The sequence below is a fragment of the Zonotrichia albicollis genome, chromosome 3, assembly GCF_047830755.1.
Source record: "Zonotrichia albicollis isolate bZonAlb1 chromosome 3, bZonAlb1.hap1, whole genome shotgun sequence".
Taxonomy (NCBI): domain Eukaryota; kingdom Metazoa; phylum Chordata; class Aves; order Passeriformes; family Passerellidae; genus Zonotrichia; species Zonotrichia albicollis.
In genome coordinates, this window is record NC_133821.1 from 105241911 (window position 1) to 105264851 (window position 22941).

Consider the following 22941-nt stretch of genomic DNA (forward strand, 5'->3'; position numbering starts at 1 on the left):
ACCTAAAAATCACTGTATAATCTCTGTAAGGACTGTTATGGAAGATACTTTTGACAGAAATGCATAGCATGTAGCTTAAAATGCCAGTTTCTTATAATTCAACAGAAGAAAACCATCTCTTTAACCAAATTTTCTTCTGAATCTCAAATTACTGCTAGTTCTCCCAACCTTAGGTTCTATTTAATTAAAGTAACATAAAACTGGCATATATTACAAGATAGGACTCTTTACTCTATGATTTTACCTTGAATTTGTTACCCACACTGATGAAACTGAGTTTTCCAGCTTTTTGTTTGGGATCCTTGTTATTGTTAGTGTTGGCTTCAAACAACTGTCGAACAAATTTGTCCTTGGATTCACATATAAGAGATTGAAGAGACATGTGCAAAGCATCATTGTTTTTTTCCACAAATTGCATCTGAAAATACAACCCAAGAGATAAAAACACATTTGTTTTACTGTCCAAGTTACTGCAGTCTAATTAGAAAACTAAAGGAAATATAGTTACATATTTAAAAATTAGCAAGAACACATGGGGTAAATATTAATATATTATTTCAAACAACTTTTTAGCTGGATACACAAAAGTCTAATGCCAGAGAGAAAAGACATTCTTAAGTTTGAAGGATGTTGTTGGAATTATGAAACCCGAAGAAAGGTTTGGTGCCTTTAACGAGATCAGTTGTCTTTTTGTTGACTTCCACTTCCAGCACTCAGCACATCATCATCACCTGGGAGTTCTGAGAAGCTTAATTCTTCACTGCCTGTAATATCACTTAAGATCTATTGTGAAATGGGAATTGATGTGCATGCTTAAACCTACACAGTTTGGAAAATGAAATGAAAACAGGTTATTTTAGAAGTACTATGACTATTTATGAACACTTGATTTATTAAAACATATTGTCACTTCCTACAAACTTTATATATCTGGTTTATTTAAATTGGATCACTAACTTTGAGAAGAACAATACATTACAGAGAAAGTCAAGAGGTCAATATATCAGTATCCAATTTCCCATTTACAAAATCCTCAACAGCTTTTGGTGGAACTTAATAGAGACCTTAATATTAATGAACAAAAAATGGCAAGACTTCTTTGAAGAAAATGCCAGACGTCCCACAAAAGGGTGGAATTCTTCTTTGATAAGAACCAAAGGATTAACACAGGCCTCCAAAGTTTCCTTGGGCCATGAAGACACAAGAGAGGAATATGTATGCAGCCAAGTAAGTAATGCAAGTAGCATCCTTCATACATGGTGAAGTTATACAGACCAACAAAGCCTTATGGATCTTCATTTTAACTTAAACTTTCATTTTTCAAAATTGATGGTCTAGATACTGGCTTCAGGTCTTACAATGTTTTTGTACAATAAGTAATAGCCAAAACAGCACAAGAATCTGGAATGTATTTTGAGGGTAGCAATTTCAGGTATTTTGTATTTTTACACGAATGAGTCCATTGCCAGAAGAAATAGAAAACACAAAGTATGATGGGGACTGTGTACAAAGGTAATCATGCTTCCAAATACTCTTCACTAACAATACTTTTATATCACAGTTTATTCTTCTCCCCAGGATGTAAACACCTTTTGATGCAAAATTTGCAGTAGGCTGTGAATCAATATATTTAATACTGACACCATTACCTGTAGATTTGAAACAAACTTTTACACAAAACACATGTCATTAAAATGGGCTGTAACCTGAAAAGTTAAAAGAAATTTGTCAATTCACAAAGTCATATCAATGTTTGAACTTCTCTTTCGATCACAAGAAATTTTGTCATTGAAGCTATATGCACTGAAAACATATAAATGTTCTACAAAACACAATAAACATAGTGTTCCACAGATAAAATTACCGTCTCATAGCACACTGCTCCTGCAAAGTGTCGGATAATGAAGCCTTCATCATCTCGGATATTTCTGTGAACGGCCAATTTAGACTTTCTTGGAATCTGGAATTAAGAAGTTGAATTACAAAGAAGTATTGCAATGGAGACTAAGAAAAAGTTTATTCTTAGAACACCACCGTGATCTGACAGGAGCACTAGGTGCTAAAATCATATTTCCTGTAAATACAATTGTGCTGATCATTAGCATTCCTGTCCAAACCATGACGTTCTAAAAACCCAATTTCAAACTCTTCCACACTCTTAAATACATTGCATTCAAAATACATGTCACCAGGATTGCTAGTACTAGCCAGCTGATTTTGGTTGTGACTTTAATCAACACTTTCTTTATCATAAATTTGACAGCTGATGAAAAACCTTGTTATATGAATAGGATTAGACTGAAGCTCAAGATATGGCTTTAGATGGTATATCTTAACAGGCAAGCACTAGCTGATCATACACATAACATCAGAATGTTTCACTGCACACCAATTCAGGCAAGCAGGATTAAGTGGAAACTTAGCACAAGGTAAATGGATGACAATTTTGGTAAATGGATTTTAAATGATGGCTTCCTTTACTCATATTTTTTAGGCATTTTTTTAAATTTCAATACAATTCATGGATATAAATTTCAACAATTTGCCTTAATCTTCCAGACAGCGCTGTATGTTAAAAAATAAGCAACAAAAAAATTTTCCTAGTATGATTCCTATATTCATCTCTGAAGTGCTAGCTAGACACTGGACATGAGTCAAATGTTCTCCAAAGCAAGAAATTTTTTAAAAGAACAATGAAATAATTCATCTGATATGAAACAATCTAAATTAAAATGTGTTTTTACTTCCTTTCATGTTTTACATGTTAAACTTCAAATGCAAGTCAAGAATATGGCTTTAGTTTCAGCAGGATATTAGAATTGCTTGAAGTCTTCAGTGAACTTTTCATCAAATCTAATCACCAACCTTGTCCTTAACAAAGAGGTACAGACTGTGCAGACTGGGCAGTATGAGATTTCTTATGAAAGATTTTCATTACAATGAAGTGTTACTATCAACTGTTCCAAGAACTGTTTCATTAAAACAAGACAGACAACAAAAATAAACCTACCGAGAGCCTGAAATGGTCCTTGTGTTTTTGATGCACAACTGAAGTAAAATGCTGGTCACTTGGTTGGGGAAGACGATTTTCTTCATCCAAAATATCCAGTACACCTACTAATTTTGCTTCAATCAAATCTGTTAATAAAAAAACCCCATATATATATGGAAATTTAATATATCAACTTGTATCACTACTGAACATTACACACCGAAATGCTGCAGATCTGATTCTCTACAAAAGTACCTATGGAAAGCCATTAAACAAAATACAAGAAGTCACGGCAAATCAATTCTGTAGATCTTAATAGGCATGTATAGGTTATCCATCAAATCTAGAAGTTCTAAGCTTGTGGAAGATGGGAGAAAAAGATCAGGAACCAATTATTTGATTTTAGCTCTTAATCTCAAGCTGAAATTAGTCATCCAAAAAGTGCCTAAGCCTTCTTACAGTACGATCCTAGGTCTAGCTTCAGTTGCTGGGGAGATTTTTAAGCTTTTCATACACATTTTACCACATGTCAAAACTAAAAGGTTAATATTTCCATTTGACAACATGACCCAGTGAGAAGTAGAATTTTTTTTTTAGGAAAGGCAGACCAGCATTTAACATACAGTGGTGGTTTCACAACTTTTAACAACTGAATCGCCTTGACCTCTCACACAGATATTCCGAAGCCCTTGAAAGCTGACACAGAAATTCATGCTCTTGAAACTATTAGACACAAACTTACAGTTTTGCAATTTTTTTTCCATTCTCTATGAAACTGCTCTTTTAAGAGGAATTTTTACTACAAACCTTTTCCTGTGGAAAGGATGAAACTGCTATTCTTGTACTGCAGAAATGCCTATGAACTCTTAAGATTGTGAATTGAATGAGGATATATATAAAACCATATAATTACTAGTGCTATGCATATTTCACCTCCTCTGCTTGAAGGATTTTTCCCCATGACAGCAACAAAAAGCTTGAGAATTCAAGAAGTCCATACCTATACAGTCCTGATTATCTACATAACGAACTTCATTAACCCCCAGGCCTTCTTTTTGGTAAAGTTCTTGTTCCTAAAGTAATTGAACAGAGAAAACACCACTCTTAATTGTTTTTCTAAAAAAAAAATCAAGAAAAAAATTATTTTTTCTAATAAACATGAAACAATTTTTAAAAATATAGCAGGAATCAACACACATTTAAGAATTTTCTTACACAGCTTAATGTATTCCAACTTTAATGCCTTAATGATAAGCCTGTTCAATTCAATATTTTCATTAGGTATTGGTGATTATCCAATCTCTGGACAGCTCATTACTGGTTTTCAAAAATCCACATTATTTTCTGACACAACCAGATGTCACATAATATGGAAACAGTATGTCAACTGATTTTTTTTATTCAAACATAACGTGTAATCTTATGAAATGTAATGCTATTTAAAGCATCTCTTCAGCAAAAAAAAAAAAATCCTCAAATGTAACAGTTAAAAAACCAAATCCTCAAATATAACATTAAATATATCATACCTCTTTCAGAATTCTTTCATTAAAAAATTGCTGCAGTTTTTCATTACAGTAGTTTATACAGAATTGTTCAAAACTGTTGTGCTCAAAGTACTCTGAAAGACAGAAGTTAAACTTTTATGATAATACAGTGTTCCAAGAGTTTAAATTAAATAGTAAATAAGAGAAGCTTCACAGTGCTAATATTTAAAGATGTGTTCAGATCCATAGCCATTTCTTTCAGCAAAATGAAATCTTTTACAGATTTCCAAGTTGTACACAAGCCATCTAAAACTACTGCAGCAGATAATATTTCTAAGATAAATGACAGACAGTTGGCAGCAAACCAAAGCAAGATGCTACCAGGCAGTGAAATTGTACCAATACACCCTCATGCATCTATGATACAGCAGGCTAGCAGTAGATACCAAAGCTCTAAAGACCTAAAAACCCAAGGCTGCTCCCCTGGACAACCTTGGCAGGACTAGAGCACATCACAAAACATGCCCTGTTTTGAATTTTAGTGAGTCAAAGAAGCAAAAAGCAAAAGCCTTATAAGAACCATCAACACCAAAAAGAAAAACCCTCCCACTCTTCATTACAGAATTTGTTATTGAATCTTTGGTGGAAAAAAGTGACAACTAGAAATTATTTCAGGTATACTTACCAAAACCAGCTATATCTAGAACTCCAATGAAGAAAGAAGAAGTTTCAAATGGAAAGCACTGGTTTACCCTTTTCACTACATGATCAAACAGATGACTGTACACGGTTTTAGCCAAGGCATCGCGAGCATTGTTTGCTTGTTCCACTTTCAAGGGTACCCTAAAAAAACAAGATACAAACCTTAATTTTCAGAATTCCTTACTGTGAAATGCTGAGATTAGACTCTAAACCTAAAAACAGCCTGTCCAATACCATAAATTAGGACCTAAAAAACCTTCCCCGATCTCTAGGCCAAGGCAGGAAACAACCTTGCCAAGTTAGACTATCTTAGCTGTAAAAAACAATAATGTTTTGCTACCATCAGTAGAAGTGAGACTCAGATGCTTTCATAATTGTTTATTAAATAATTAGAAACTCTACTGACAGTTTGCAGAGAAAGATATTTAAACTATATACAACACCATCTACAAAAAAATTTCTACTATTTACTTATAATTTTTTATGTTAGAATAAAGCCTAAAGTTTTCAGTTTTTGCTCTGACATCTTTTCTGCTCCTCACCCCATCACATTAGTGAGGAGGCTGAGGATGAACAAGAAGCTGAGAAGGGGACACAGCTGGGACAGCTGACCCCAACTAACCAAAGGGACATTCCCCATCATATGGCATCAGCATCATGTTCAGCAATAAAAGCTGAAGGAAGAAGGGGGAAAGGGGAATGATTCTAAGAATTTAAAATTTTGTCTTCCTAAGTAACCACAACACTTGATGAAGCCTGCTGTCCTGGGGAGCTGAACACTGACCTTCCGGCAGAAAGTAGAGAATGAATTCCTGGGTTTGCATTTCTGGCATGTGTAGCTTTTGCTTTACCTTTTAAACTGCCTTTATCAATAACCCACGTGTTTTCTCATTTTTACCCTTCCCCTTTTCTTTCCACTGGCAGGGGGTGAGTGGCTACAAGGGGCTGAGTTGCCAGCTGGAGTTAAACCACAACAACAGCTTATCCATATTGCATAATTTCCTTCACTTCACAGAATTCATAAGCACTAAACTAACTAACTAATAATTACTATTTTTTTATTTCTTCAAAGATAATACTTCTGATGGAGATCACATTCTACTGTGACTGGTAAGGCATGGAACCAGAATCTCCATTCCCAAAGGACACTTGCAGCTACATTACATTTGATAGTAATTAGCTTTAACACACAATCTTGTCTTCCACTAAGTATCTATCTCATCTTAAGGTAATGAGTACTGACAGAAATCTCAGCTTATAAATAGAAGGAAGGTACCTTTGCATTCTGTTCTGATACGTTTAAGAGATCAGAATACTAATTCCTGTCAGCTGCAGACCTATTACATAATACAATATCTTAAAATCATTTATGTTTTTCACTTACTTTTTTAAACAACATGACAAATAGTTGTACTGCTAAAGCATGTATTTACAAAATGGTCCTAGTGTTCAAAATAGCAAATTCTGCCACTGTTAATTAAGTACAATTCTAAAGACTGCACAAACCCTTGCTGCTAAATTTCATAGTATGCAGCAAACACGCATGGAAAGAAAATGTAACCCTGCAAAGCATTTTGCACAACTGAAAGTTCAGAACCACTAAACAATGCTGAAAATGGCTGAAACAGTAGATACACAAGAGCCCCACCACAGAAGTGATGTTCAGAACAAACAGCTTTCTTTTCATGGACTTGCTTTCCCTCAGCTCCTCCTTTCTTTGGTCTGCACAAAGACAAATGAATCTCTTTCTTTCTCTTGTTTCTTGCCTGAACAGGAAAAGATAAATTCTCCTTCCTCCATTTTACCTTCTTTCCCACTCCTGAATTTATCAGCTGCTTGAATGCAATGGAGAAAAAAATTGCCAAATTCTAAGTACTTTGGTAAGGCTGCAAGAAAAACCCATGTTGGTCTTCATGCCAATTTCTTCAGGAAGGTTTCCAATGATCTAGAGTTTGAGCCCTAGGGGAAAGCATGGATGGGGTAGATTTAGTCTGTGGACAAAATCTCTCCATGCAAACTCCATGCAGTTCCCAATATATTCCAGAACAAATTAATTAAAAACACGTCTAATTTGCCCATGGTTGACAACAACTGAGGCAGACAGCAGGTGAAGTGATATCCATCAATTACTGTCATCCAATATGGTTACTGGTTCATTAATAAAGTAGCCTGGATTAAGTAACCCCACCTAGTTAAATACTCCACATAATTAAAGAATATAAGCAGCATATTTGTAATTTGAAAAAAGCCAAAGTTCAAAAAAGTTTTGAAAAAGTTTTTCCAATGGACACTTCAGTAGTATCACTAAAAAAAATGCATTTTTGTAGAAAATGTACTGCAAAAGAAGCTGGAGGACCTGGAATGACGCAAGTTAATTTTTTTCACCTTGTAAAATAATTTAGTTTGTGGTGATGGAGTCCTGTGTGAAAGACTTCTTGGAAAAGAAGAAACTGAGCAAGAGAAAAGCACAGTAGCACATTTACAGTCTAAGAGAAGCACCAGATTTTGAATCCTAACACATTATTTCTCTCTGTAAATACACTTCACATGGATGGCAAAAACATCATCCAGCAAGGTAATTATTTTGGGGTTTTGGGAGACAAAGACAGATAGACGTAGTGCAGCTGTCAAGTCCCCCAGGCAATTCACTGCACATGATTATTTAATAAAATTCAGAGAGATTGCATTTAGCATCACCCTCCTACTGCTCCTTGTTGGCTCCACTGTGCCCAGCAGAACAAAGCCTTTGTTATACTCTGAGCACAGTGATTTCAGCTGAGCTATTTATTCACTGTGACCTAATAGGACTCACATGATCTACTTGCACACAAAAGATCCCTAAGAAAGAGAGAGAAATGAGCAGCTCTTTGGGTTGCTGGAACAAAAAAAACCAATGTACTTGTCAAAACTCTAATACTGATAGCAGTCAAGTAGTTTCTAAACCACACTACCATAGAAAAATTGTGTCTATGTAACAAATGTCTAAAATAGTCCAATCCACTTTTACGTGCAGTAAGCCATGTGAGATGATGATATTGGTGTATTTATTAGAGTATGTCTGCTTTTAGATGCACAAGTTTATAAAATGCTAGCAAAAGAGGCTTAATGCAATAATCATTGAGAGGTGTAAGGAGTCTGCTGAACTCATTTTTGACATCCCCAAAATAAAACACGGGAAAAGTAAGATCTGCTGGCATAAAAACATAGCTCCTTGTGTCTGCAGACTTCTGAAACTGCACAGTGCTAATAACACTACAGGCGTATCAGGATAAATTCACTGATCAGAAAATCTTTACAGTTTTAATCCACAGTAAACTCAAAGCTGTAACAAAAATTAAGAAACATTCCTTGACAGCATCACTTGAGGAGTGAACACATGGTCTGCCTCATAAAGGTGGTAGCTTGGTACATCCCACCAAACATTCTCAAAAGGAAAATATACAGACATGCCTTATGTCTGTGTTACATGTACAACAGCCAAAATTAAGCTTCTAGCCTTCTCAGAGGCTGAACCAGCAGTTCCCTGAGAGCATTTCCAGTGGGGTGCCATCTGAATCTGACATGGATACAATTCATTCAAAGCCCTTCTGCTTCTATTTAACACTTTCACTTAAAAGGAATGTGAAACTAAGGGTATTCTCAAAAAATGGGCTCTAATAATACTGAAGTAACAAAGCAGAAAATCTTGTAACAAGATTAGCATACAAGATTATTTTCCAAAAAATTCATAATGTAAAAATCCACAAGATATATTTCAGTAAAGGAAAGTGGGTAGTAGTAAGCTGAGAAGAATTTAAAAATGCAAATGGGAGATGGAGAATAACCAGGTAAGCAGTAAGTCAACAGAGAAAGATCAGCAATGATTGTGCATCCCAACTTGAATTAAGTAAAAAATGTTATTGACTTTCAAAACCTGCAATGTTCATATTGCCATGAATTACTGTGAGTGCCATCTGTACCGTAAAATAAGAAATTTTCTACTCTAATATACTGATAAAGCTTCTCCTGGATGAATATTTCAAAGATTTTGCTGTCAATTTAGACACGGCTTGGAAAAGAGCAAATAGTAAAAGCTGGGTCAATATTTTCCACTGGAGACACTTTTTCCTGCAAGACTGACATCTTCCTATACATTAAGCTTGTAATGAAGGTGAAAAAATTACTTGTAACACTCCATATCATCTGAATATGACAACGACAAGCAAGATGACAACGACTCAAAGTCCCCAGTTTCTACTAACTTCTGGAGGAGAGAGAGGAGGAATTTACATTGGGCAGGGAGAGAAGAATTTACTCTCCAGAAATGGACTTTTGAATACACAATTAAGAGGTTTAGATCTTGAGCTTTTAACTGAATGTAGAGTAACACATCACCCTCTCCCACTTCCCCCAACATTATTTACCATTTGGCACTGAATTAGAATTTTTTCCATAATAATAATTTCTGTAATACATTTCCAAAGAAATTGCAAATACAAAATACGCAAGGAACTCAAATAAACCCCATTAGTACAGAAAATGATGAGTTTCATACATTAAACATTTGGTGTAATGTGAATAAAGTATTTCCAATTCACTAAAACAATCAGACTGTTTCCATAGATTAATAAAAAGCACACCTATATTCTTCCAAGGAGTGAATGTTTATTAGCTTCCTAATTAAAAGATTGATACATTCAGCTGAACGCTGAGAATTACTTTAATGTACACAAAACTGCTTAGTCCAAGCTCAGTCTTTTATGTGAGCTCCAGAAAATACTCAACACAGAAAACTAAATATTAAAACACACAATTCAATTGCAGGCATCCCTGACAGCTTCCATGCCAGGATCAATCTCAACAAGAGAAAATTTGTGGTAGAAGCTAGAGGTTTTTCATAAACAAAAGGTAACTGCATTGTCATTTTCATAAAACTCCGTTTTGCAAGAGTTATAAATTTCATGGTTTTGAAATGTTATCACCAGTACCACATTTATACAGGCTCTTTGCCCTTAATTCTTTTCCATGTACACACAGAAAGGAACCACTATCTTGCTTCTGTGCCTAGGAAGCTACCTGGAGAATAGCTTCAGAAAAAAAAAAAAAATAAAATAACACACTTTCTATCTGTGTTTTTGTGAAACATTATTTACAGTCAAGATTAAATGTGTGTTTACCAAAACCAGCAAAAAAGCAGCAATTTCTGGATTACCATTTGCAGGGGTGTTTTTAAAGTTAAAACTTGATTTCAGAAGAATTACGTATGACAAACACAAGGACAGTGATCACTCAGGCATTAAGAAGGGGGGCCATCCTGCCCTCTAATTAAAGCATCCCAGCCCTAATTATTACAGGGCAGCACTCACGAGAGCACTGCGGAGCCCACAGGAGAAAGATTCAAGCGCCTTCTGAAAGACTTCAGGCACCACATTGACATTCCTTAATAGAGTGTATCTGAGAAATGATTTAGCATATCAAATTTGCTGTGCAGGCTGTGGATTTAACTGGCTGACTGCTATACTTTCTTTGGCCACACAGCGTACTCACTAACACGAGAGATGTTCTAAAGCACAGGAGTTACTTATTCAAAGTGCTGTAAGCCTGCTAGCCTTCAGCTAGTGTAAGTGTACAACTGTGATTTCTTTACGACCAAGGGGGGTGCACCTGTGCTCGGTGAGCCATTAAAAGAAGCGCTTTAGCTGCGCTTGGTGCGAGCGCACGTCAGTTCCGCCCGGCAGCAGGTTAAGCGGAGCTGGGGCCCATTGTGCCGGTGGGTCACCAGGGGCGGCGCGGAGCCGGCCCCCGGCAGGGCAGCCCCTCACGGGCGGGCCCCTCCCCGCCCCGCCCCTCCCGCCGGCGCCGCCACTCACTTGATGACCGTGCCCTTGGCGCCCCCTGCCGTGGTGAGCATGACGCGCGAGGTGAGGCTCCCGCGCAGGTCGTCCTCGTCCAGGCCCAGCAGGGCCGCGCAGCGCTCCAGCGCCGCCTGGCTCCGCGCGCGCGGCGTGCAGCCCCCTGCGGACACACAGCGTCAGCGGCCGCTGCCCCTGTACAGCGCCTCAGAGCAGTGCGGGGCCCAGAGGCAGCTCACAGAGCCCAGGGAACCGCCGCAAAACAAACACAAAAATAACATCTCGCCCAAAAACTACACGTGAAAATCGGTATTTCTAGAACACTTTCCACGCTGCTTGTAGGGAAGAACTACCCCAAAATGGAGAAGTGCTAACCCCTACAAACTAACTCTAGTGACTTAAAACTTTTGAACTTAGATATTCCTGTAATCCTCCAGGCTCCCTTGCAATGCAGCAGAAGCGGCTGCTAGGGCAAGCTCCTGGCACTTGGATTTTTCAGATAAGGCTCTGTACATGTCCCAGGTAAACAACGGGAGGTGCAGTCCTGCTGCTCTGCACCTGCCTTGGCACCAGGGCTCGGCCAGCAGAGATCTCCAACTGACACACCACCCACTTGAATAAAATCTAGCACTTATTTACATGCGTTTGCTGTTGCTTGCAGTAGAGCAGCAACAGAACTCTAGAGGGTCTTACCAGTCTTGCTCTGGTAAGAGACTGCCTGCAGCAGTTCAAATGCACATCCTGTGTCTAGACACACATGGTGAGGGAAAAACAAAACATGTATTTGGAATTTAGAAGTTCAATACATTCATTTACATTTCAGAAGTGCCTTTACATTTTAGAAGATCTATAATTTATTCCAGAAAAATTGGGTCTGAATTTCAGTTTTTAGAGGTCATAGGTTCTCTGGTGACATTCTGTTCTCTAAACCCTGACTTTGCTTACCATCTGTGGTTCCCACTCTTCTCAGTCATTTCTTCCTCAAACTCACATTTGCACCTCTTTCACTGTTTAACCTGGTCAATGCCCACGTCACAACTCACAAAAGGCCCAAACAGGGAAGCTCTCTGGGAAGCTTACTGCTTTGAGCTACATGAGGCCACTACCCATCTCTACATCTGCATCTTCCCAGATTCATTCTCATTAATCCTGTTCATTTTTGTCATCTTCATGAAGATGGAAACAGCATGAACTGACACTGGGGAGGTTGGCATTTGATCTATAGAGCACAGAGAGGAAAACCAAAACCAACCCACCTCTCTGCCAACCCTAAGCTACCCAATTTAAATTCAGCACTGGCCCTGATTTGACACATGGGACTGGAGCCCACCAAGATCTCTTCTGAACAGAATGTTTTGTACAGTACTGTACTGATTCTTTACTTGGGGTCAGGAGCTAGTGAACCTGTAAGGTTAGCACTCATTTAATTCATCATTCAGAACACTTTAAAATGTTCTTTGGTATTTTCTTCCAAACAACTGCACCAACAGCTATACCTACTTGAAGTAGGACCAGGAGAAACAAATTTCACTCTATCTTGCAACTCATTTGTAGTACATCCAGACCCAGAGGAATCAGCCCTTCAGGAATATATGGACAGCACTTCTCAATTTAGAGAGGCTGATTTCAGTAGTAAGGTAATAAGGACAATTCCCAAATCATTAAATCTCCTTCATCAACCTTCATGCACATTCTGCAATTAAGTCCCAACTACACTTGTACTGCTTCACCTTGTGAGCAACATCTTTAAATGAGGAAGTTATATTTACCTATGTTTTTGCTGTAACTTTTTTTTTTTCATTTCTCAAAATACTAACATGATGTTATTTTTGGAAGCCAAAGGACATAATGCCTTTCCCTACAGATGGAGTTACTAATTTCTAATGTCAATATCTTTTTTTGATATTAGAGAGAAGTTGGACTTTAAAGCTGTCATTAAAATGCATAATGGCTCTTTTCTTTATATGAAACTTTTCACTGAATAGGTTCTTGAACAGTTTCAGTGCAATCCTGTTTGCTTTCAGAGCATGGAAAGAAGTATAACTTTAAAACAAACAGATAAACTTGACTTCAAAATGGGGTGAATTAAGATGGAATTACCCATGAACACAAGCTTTCAAAAGCAGTAATTCACATGCAAAGGGAAGGTCTCTAATCAAGAGGCATTTTCAGTATTTTTAGGAAAAATAATTTCTAATTTGATCTAACCTGAAGTACTCCCAGCTTCCTCAAAATCGATATTTCCAAGGTGAAGGACACCAGCCACTACTCTAAAAAGATCAAGTTTTTCTTCATCATCCAGTCCAATCTTTTTCATGGCTGTGCACATTCTGTTGAAATCTCCATGATCATCTAAAAGTGGATCCTTCAAGGAACCTTCTTTAAGATACTATAAAACACGAAAAACCAAAAATTCTGTGTAAGTGCTTTAAAGTAAATGTAAGCAAGTATTTCCAGTCAAGGATAAGTCATATCAAAAAGCATACAAAAGCATGCCAAACTAAGCAGATCCAAGTTCTTCATACAATATAGGCTTCACAAGAACCTTAATTTAAATTGTTGATACTTGGAAGCATGATCTTCAAATTTAAATTTCACAGCAAACTTCAAATGATCTTCAGAAAGCAGAAGCTAGAAAGAATGTGACTGCTTAGGACAGGGAAATATGAGATAATGAGCAGGGGGAAGGAAGACTTTGCTAAGGGAGCTATTGGAGCATTTAATACAAAGGAATCCTTCTAACCCCAAGCAGCTGAAAGAAGATGGAGGTCCTTGCAATAGGATGACAGGAGGACAGGAGTACAGGACAAATCAGAACCAGGAGCATTTCCCCTATTATAAACAGGCTTATTTAGAGAAAAATACTAGTTAACTTCTTGGTGTAATTAAGAAACAGAATAGTTGTTTGCAGTGGTCTATGGCTTAGAAGAATACTAACTATGTTCTGAAATACTAATTTAACATTTTGCTGATTTTTCAAATTTAAATACATTGAAAGCTATTTTAGCTATAAACCAGTTTAAATAGTAGAAAGTAACACATCTGCATGCAATCAAAAAAACTACATGAACATGCACAGACTGAGCTACATTTTTACACTTATTTTTAAATGTTATCAATTAAAAAGAATAATTTACTAAATAAAAGCTTTGTTACTGTCAAATAAGCTAACATGATTTTTATCAAAACAAAACACCACATGCATCTGAAAAATTCACTTCACACAACATGTAGGCACATCAATAACATTAAACTACATGTTAATTATGTAAAATGATCACCTCATCTTCCTGATAAGGAAAACACAAAAATAATTGAAGTATTAATTGACTATTCCAGTTACTTTTATTCAAAACAACAATCTTAATATTTTTAGTAAAATGAGAGCAAATACTAAACTTCCAATTTAAAAACCTGAACAAGACAATACATCTCCTGTCTAAACAGCTGTACTAGGTTTAAATATCATTTAACTTTGATCCTATGTTGAGCCTTTAAATGGATATGGAAGTTACATATAAGTATTATGGTATCATATGTTCTGCTACTTCATGTCTTATATATATTTTAGAACTATTCTGTGAATATGTTTTAGTTTAGACAAACACTTATTTCAAATCAAGTCTTCTTTTATTTCAAGTCCATCAGAGGACCAGTTTTATGACAACACCCACCTGTAAACCACATCATTAACAGAAAATTGCACAGGTTCATCTTCCAGAAGAAAAAATAAGTGCATGTTGATACACTATGCCTACTCACTACAATTCTTTGTCAAAGGCAAATTGGGTAAACTGAGGCAAAATTCCCCAATGCTAGCCTATATGTTTGTATCTACCAGCCTTCTGCCTCACATGATGTCAAAATAAGTATTTTTGTATCTGATTCTCCATCATCCCTGATTAAAAAAATAGCCTACATTTAACAACAGAACTCAGGTCTACATGGTGAATGTTACAATAATACAACCACTAGAAACCCAGGGGCAGACTTGACAATGTTAACTTGAGGAAAGGAACTATCTATACAGTCCCTTGTAGCTGAGTACAAGCTCCAAGACCACATTGTAAAAGAGATGGCATGACCACTTGGTGGAATGAGGCTCTTAAGTTATTTTTGTCAGATATATATGCAGCTTGCCCTGCTACTGAATCACAAATATGGATTTGATTAGTATTTGAAATACCTTCCAGCTACACAAATGTGAATTTCATACTTTGAGTAGAAGAAAATTTTATTAGAGAACAGAGTAGAAGTTTAATTAAGTATTTTAATAACTTCCAATTCATATATACTTTTAAATCAGAACAAAATCTTTACTATCCTCATGTGAACAGCTCAAAGGTTTAAGTGCTCAAATTCTGGTAATTTCAGTTCTAAAAAATGTAAACAGAGATGGTATAAATGTTTTGAAGCTTCAGACTTTCATCCAGGAAATTCCATGCTCTGGCATAACTAGCAGTTAATAGCAAGGGGAAAACAAAAACCTTTCAAGTGCACTGAGGAGGAGAATATAGTCATGGCTAGAAGTGAGGTAGCACTATTGATTTATAGAAGAGTTTGGAGCATCATTTCAAAACTCCACATAGTAAAAATTACTCCAGACAAAACATGGCTTTTGACCTATTTCTACCAGTAGTTAAGATTTTTTAAAAGAAAATTACAAAAGTATTAGATTTTTGTTTTCCACAGAAGACAAGCTGCATCATTATGTGTTATGTTATTATAAAAATGAAGAGGAAACAATTTTATATACTCTGTTCCATTTGGGATTTTATGATGCATGTTAAAATGTATTTCTAGGACTGAACTCCAAAGCAGAGTTCTCAATACAGCATCTTGGAGAGTACCCTCTATAAAGATGTGTAAAATGAACATTTCATTCCACACTATAAAATTGTAATCACTTTCAACTCTATCTCCATTATGTAACAATATAAACTAACTGAAGATAAAAACATACCTCAGGACTCTTGCGATTTTGCAAAATCTGCTTGTCTGTTTCTTTGTTAGCGAAGAATCTGGTACAGCCTCGATTTAAATACTGTAATAATAAAAAAAGTGGAAATGCATAGTTAAAGATAGAAGTAAGGAAAACATATGCTTTTATTTAAAGCTTGCCCTACATGGCTTGATTTAACCATTTGATACAAACAACATGATAAGTGCTCATAATTCATTCCTTGAAAATATATTAATTTACATCTACAAAATTAAAGAACTGCAACAGTACCAAACTTCTATTGAAAGTTTCTTGATTTTGACAACTAAAACACTTTTTGACACAATGGGATATTCATTAAGCTACAAAATATTTTCTTACTTTTTGATTTTATTAAACCTATTCAAGGAGTCCAGGATTACAGAAAAGACAACCAAAATCAGGAACCAAAAGAATTAATTTTCTGGCATACATGTATTGTGAAATTACTAATTTTTCCTCACCAAATATTTCTATAGGTAGTAGGAGACATAGTGTATTAAAAAGTCTGAAGACTATTTAAAGCTTACAGCCTGGTCTAAGCAGAAGCCTTATTTTGAACCTGGCTTCTGATATCCACCTTATGTTGTATAGTAATCTCAGATTTACTGTTCAGTAAATCACACTGAATTTAGATTTAAATAATTACTGTTGCTTTCTGAAAAATGGGATCACCAGCTTTTCCTTACTGATTTGTTCATCTGAATGTAAGAACTCTGTCCAAAAGCTTGGACAGAGCCCTTTGTCTGAAGGAAGTGAACTGATTCTTTACTCTTCAATTGAACAAAGATGTTTTCTAAGAGGTGAACACAGACAATTCCACTCTCTGATTAAAATTTACATGCAAAATTCCAAAACCACAAAATATTCTTCAAAGCATTTCTAACAGCAGAAAAAACTTGGTGACAAATTTAATATTAAAACAAAGTGACAACTGTTCAAAGCTAGCTTAGTGTTTAAAAAAGTACAGAAGTTTTCTTCATCAGTCAATAATAAGTGCAAATCACAGTGTATTTTAAACACAATATATCCCTGTATTACAGCATTAGTAACACGATCCCAGAAACTGGGGATGGGAAGTGAAAAAGGTCATACTTTTTAAAAAGAGAGTGTGGAAACTTATCTGACAGGTTGAGAATGTGAGCCACTGTGGTATTAAATGATAACCTACATAAAAGACATTTAATCACAAGATAATGGCTTTCATTTGAAAGCTAAAACCTTGAGTAATTTATATATTAAATTAGGGAGAAATTATATTTTTAAAAGAACACAAATACACAGTTTCAGGTTATCATATAGTACATCTAAATACCATTGTACTTGGGGTTTGGTTTGTATGGTTTGCCTGACCTTTTTTTTTTGTGAATATAACACACTATTGTAACTTCAGCAACCCAAACATAAGGCAATTTCACTTCTCTTCCTGAAATTTAGATGAGAAAAAAGTTCAGCTTCTCATCCCCTTTTACTGTTCTCCAGGTACAGAATTACTCCAGATTTACTGTGCAGCTCTACTTTCACAGCCATGTGATTCAGTCCAAGGCACCAAGACCTACAAGGTTCAGCACATGGTTTCCTCGTGACCTTGAATTTCTGAAAACTTCTGCAGGGCAACCTAAAGCACGAGCCCCAGGACTGCACGCTTTCATGTGGGTTGTGCTGGACAATGGGTGTGTAAGAAACCTGCAGAACTGCAGGGCTGTTTGCATAATCCTTGGCCAAGTAAATTCTCACTTCCCCAGGGAACCTGCAGGGGAAGGATGAACTAGTACAGAGGTGATGGCCATCGGTGCTGCTGCAATCCAGAGGACAGGTCAGGCAGGTGCAGCCAATGCAGTGTCTTGGTTTATATGCCCAGAGCAATGTGTCCCTATGCCATGATGGCCAAATGGATGGGGGGGAGATTCCAAGGGATCACTTAAGTCAAAGGGAAGCAAGCCCAAAGATTAAACAGAATTACTTTATCCTGTATCTTTTAAAAATGTTTTGCTTCTTTGAAAAAGAAAAAAAACCAACCCCCCCCAAAAAACCAAAACAAAACAAAAAAAAACCAAAACAAAACAAAACCAAACTGAAACAAAATAAAACAACAACAACAAAAAAACCTTAAATTTGAGATGGTCCTATTTCTAACAAAGTGTACTTTAAAGAAACCAGGCTTGAGTCTTAGAACTCATGCTGGCCCTAATTTGGACTTTGCCTTGATAAGCCATAAGGCTCAAGACAAGGGGCACAGTAGAGCCAATGCAATGTGACTTAAGGGATGAGCTTTTCTAAATAAACAATTTTAGAGTTCAAGGTTTTTTATTAATATCTTTCTTGTAAAATTTAATACTGATTGGAAAATACTGATCAATCATCAAACTTTGCCTTGTGTAATATCACAATCTATTATCAAAAGCTTGAAAGATGGCATTTCTCTGAACTCTGAAACAGATATGCAGTCAACAAATTGTGGTAAAAAAAGTGACACAAATATGCTTAGTCAGAACCATTTTATGATGAAAACTGAAGTAGTAAATGAGAACAAAGAACACAAAAATCATCTTGACAAAAGAAATGCAAATTTAGGAGGAAAATTATCTTTTACAATTTTGTTTTCCTAAAAATCTCCCATAAAATGGTACTTGATGAAAATTTAGTGCAATACGAGTAATAAACTTTAAGAATATTTAAATTCATTTACAAGCTTACAAAGATGAAAAATATCCTGAGATTTTGTTTGTTTGGTTTTTAATTAAAGATAATCTACTTTAAGAGAGAGAAAAAAAGCTGCATTAAAGTTTTGTAATTTAACATGCAGAGTGGACCTTTCACATGCAAGAAACTCAGAATTCAAATACTAACTTATGATAAAGCAATAAAATCCTTAATGGAAACTAAAATGCCAGCTATAGTCTTAGCAGAAGTCAGAAAAAAGGTCACAGTATGATGAGGCTGGTGTGACTACAGACTATTTATACATGAAATATGCAAGAAAACCTCCTCTGTGAAAGAACTCAGGGTGTTAAGTACTATCCTGCATCAGCCTGATTTTAAGAAGGTTTTATGTCTGACCCTGACATCTACAACCTTGGGTTCTCTCATGAGCAGAATTCTTGATTTTTAAAAAAATCCCCAAGGTGGGTAGGCAGCATATTCTAGAAATAAAATCTATTAACTTCAAGAAATAAATTTTAATGGAAAAGTGACTGCACAATAAAACATGTACTTGAAAATCTGTTCAACATTTTAGCTTTAAATCATACAAGAGAATACTGCATGGAGTAACTGCAGAGTAAAAAAGAAATTTTGAAAACTAGCTCCACATTTTGCAAATATAAATGGTGTTGGGTGTTCTTAAATATTGTGTTTGTTGAGTGTTTCAAAAGAAAAACTTTCCTTCTAGGGAATGGAAGCAGTTCTTTCCTAATAAGCATCAGAACAAGTTTCCATCACATAGGTGAGTACAAATAGAAAAAATATAAAAATATACAAACTAAATATTTAAAGAAATAATGTAAGGTCTATGAATGCCTAGAGAAAGTAAGGAAACTTGTCCAAGAATACTGTCATGGCTTTTAGAGAGTAAGATCACCTTGATAGCAGAGTACAAATGTACAATGCACACAATGTGGAAGTGCAGCTCTGTGCCCATTTCCTGGCTCATCCATAAGGAGAGACTGCCTTGGCCAAGCCAAGGGGCAGCAGCTGCCTGTTTGGTGGGCAGGGTGCCTCCACCTTCCCCACAGCAAGTGCACTGATTCAGGTCTCACCTTCTGCTTTGCACAAAACTGGCAGGATATTTGTATATTTAAAGCTTCTAGCCCTCTGCTGAATTTGGATGGAACTGAGTACAAAAGGGAAAGCAACCTATAAGCACAGTCCAAGTTTTATTTAGAACAAGTAGGAAGATCAACCAACAAAGAAAACAGTCAGCACAATAACTTAATTCTTTGTTTGCAGTGCTTCTCATCTCGTTTAAGATCAAGGAAGTCTAAAGAGATGACAGTCATTTAACTTATGTCCTTGTAATTCCACATCTTTGTATTACAAAACCCTTCAAAACCCAAGAGATTTGGTCTGTTTATTTAAGGAAACAACAAAATTCCACTTCCATGATGTTCCAAGCCAAATATAAGGCAAGAAATGGTGAGAGATGGAAACAAATGACAGAACACAAGCAAAGAACTGACTGATATGTACCAGGAGATTTGATTTGCACTAAAGAAATTCACACTTTACGTCTCTAGAAGAGCCCATAACAACATTACTAACAGCTGGGTATGCAACAGTACATTTTCTGGAAGAGCACAGATTCCTCAATTTTAAGACAGAGAAAAAGTATAGGAATTCTTCCAGGAAAGAAAAATGTCAGGTAGTTTTAGTCCAAGATCAAATTAACAAAAAGAAAATGTGGGTTTTTTATTATAAAGAGTCTGTCAAAGATAATAAATAGAGATTTTAATATGACCTATATGAAGAATCCACATATGACGATATGACAAACTTTACAAATGCTGACTCTGCTACTCACCCTGAAGTTGTCAGGAGAGCTTAAATATAGCTTTTCCCTAATGTCTTCTGGAGCACCAGCACAAAGCCTATAAAAGATATGATAATTCCTCTCTTCTTTGCCTTGCACACAGATCCTAGATTTCTCCAGAAGGTAGTGTGACACAAATCCACCAACCACCGAGTTCTAGGAAGAAGAAATATTTTTCTGATTATCTGAATATTTGTAGCATTATTTCAGATTCAGATTTTCAATTTACCTTTACCTGATCATGACTCGCTCAATAGAAATTGCTCCAAAAAAGATTAAAAACTATCTATACCTGATACATATTAAGCCTAGGAAAAAACCATTGTCTTTACCATTACTTCTCTCCCCAGCTCATGTATTGTATATACATACACTCTTCTTAAAAGAAAGGTCTTCTTCACCCCAAAAAAGCAGAAATCCATAGCAGAACCTCAGGAGTTACTGCAAAGAGCATTGCTACAGCCATCCTTACACTTTCTGTATGACAGTGCTATTACAGCCTTCTTTAGGTGCATTTTACTGAGATTCTTGTAAAATAAAAGGAGAGGTTAAAATTATAGAGTACATATTTGGACAACATCTTGGGCAAATTAATTATGACACAACATTTTATTTCCCACACTTGCACTTCTTTATTGAGAAGGAATTCTGACACAGATTTTTGAAAGCTATTTCTTATCTGGCCTATGATAAAATTCCCTATGCCTTGAGAAATCTTAATGGCAAGGAAATTCCTGAACTTAATGGCCATTACAGGAACTAAGAAGGATTAACTGACTGATAAATCTGATTGCAGTTATGCAGTCATTCCCTTATTCAGGAGGTCTCAGTCTGTACTCATATCACGTTGAGAAACCAGACCTAAAAAGGTGGCCACAAAGTGAGAATTGATGCCTTGTAAAAAAGGGGCTCAAGTAAACAGGCTGATCTTGCAGTGGAAAGCTGAAGCAACCTTGAAGGAGTTTCTGAAGATACTCAGAGGGCTGTTTTCTTCAGCTGAAGTAATTCAGCTGAAACACCATGTAAGTGTTGATGGGTAGTCCCTCTCTCCACAAAGAAATTTGGCTATTTACTAGGTAAACTATTAACAAAAGCTCTGAAGTTAAATTACAAACCAAGTGATGAAAACTTAGGAAAAGACTGCAAGCTCAAGACCAAACAAACGAGCTTTAAGTCTGCAGGAAAAGAAACAAATTTTTGCAGTTTGCTTGTCCTCAGTCAGAAAGATAAGGAAGCATGTATATGATCTCTAGAGAACATCCACAGGAGTCTTCACCTTGGACATACTGACCAACCATACAGCCGTCCTTAACTGTGGAATGTGTGTATACATATCCCACCCAAACAAAACTATACCTGAACAAAGAAAATTTTTCTGAAGATACACAGTTGAATAGTATTTTTATCAAAAAACCAATTCCTTGACTTCTGTCATACACAGATTACTATGTAAGGTCCCAAAATTTGATACAAATACATAAAAAAGTTTGAAGTCAAAATACATTTATGTCTAATACATAACTTGCACTTAGTTGAGCATTAAAGGAATGGATGGATACCTAACAGCAAGTGAGTTAGTCTTCATATGAGAAGACTCACATATGCAATTAAGGGACTCATTTTTAATCTTTTGTTGGTGGAAGCAATTTTCCTACTGAGTTGCCACTGCTTTCCAGTAGTGAGACAGTACAGTGTGGCTCTGGTTTTCTTTCAAGGTGACACAATTCAAATCGAATCTGTTAAGTAGGACAGTGGCCATTTGCTGCAAGACTAGTAAGTCTGTTCAGCCTCTTGCCAGTCTAGCATTTCCACTATATGGCAAAAAACCCATCACTGATTATCTGTAACAAAATTCCAGTACCTTTTCATTGAAGTGAATTTCAACAAATTTCCCAAACCGACTGCTGTTGTTGTTTCGAACAGTCTTTGCATTTCCAAAAGCTTCTAATAGGGGATTTGCTGTTTAAAAAAATTAAATTTTGTAGTGTTAAAATTCATCAGGAAACTACCAAAAAGAAACAGAGAACAAATACAATTAACCGGGGGACTTATTTGGAATAAGGTTTGAAAATCAAAGGAAAAATATTACCTATTAGGAATAATATATTTTGCAAATTATACTGGATATATTGTGGTGGAACATGAAATTAAGTACTTAAATGTCTTGTAACAGTGCAATGTACTTGAATCAATACTGCAAGAAATTCAGAGACAAATACCAAAAGTTATTCAGTGATATTTTTCTATAGGAAGGAGGTAAATAACTGATACATTAATTACATGAGACAGAACAGAATTTGATGCTTCCCAATTATTTATTATTCATGAAATCTAAACTACTCACTTATTCCACAGACAAAAATGTCAATTAAATGTCATGCATGCAATTTATTAGATTGACTTAGAAATTAATAAATATC

The 22941-nt window shown here is 36.0% G+C and overlaps 1 protein-coding gene across 9 annotated transcripts in view; it reads right to left on the reverse strand.

The window, feature by feature from the left end:
• Positions 1-22941, reverse strand: part of MYO6 (myosin VI) — a 102655-nt gene that overhangs the window by 31986 nt on the left and 47728 nt on the right. For all 9 annotated transcript variants that reach the window (XR_012579756.1, XR_012579757.1, XM_074538350.1 and 6 more), the window contains exons 8-18: positions 22383-22480; positions 20513-20677; positions 15976-16056; positions 13221-13401; positions 11031-11175; positions 5165-5322; positions 4522-4613; positions 3993-4065; positions 3011-3138; positions 1865-1960; positions 245-418 (exon numbers count right to left, since the gene is read on the reverse strand). Coding sequence is in view for 7 of the 9 variants with exons in the window: in XM_074538350.1 (XP_074394451.1) it covers positions 245-418; positions 1865-1960; positions 3011-3138; positions 3993-4065; positions 4522-4613; positions 5165-5322; positions 11031-11175; positions 13221-13401; positions 15976-16056; positions 20513-20677; positions 22383-22480 (1391 nt within the window). In the remaining 2 variants the exon portion in view is untranslated. The remainder of the gene's footprint in view (positions 1-244; positions 419-1864; positions 1961-3010; positions 3139-3992; positions 4066-4521; positions 4614-5164; positions 5323-11030; positions 11176-13220; positions 13402-15975; positions 16057-20512; positions 20678-22382; positions 22481-22941) is intronic.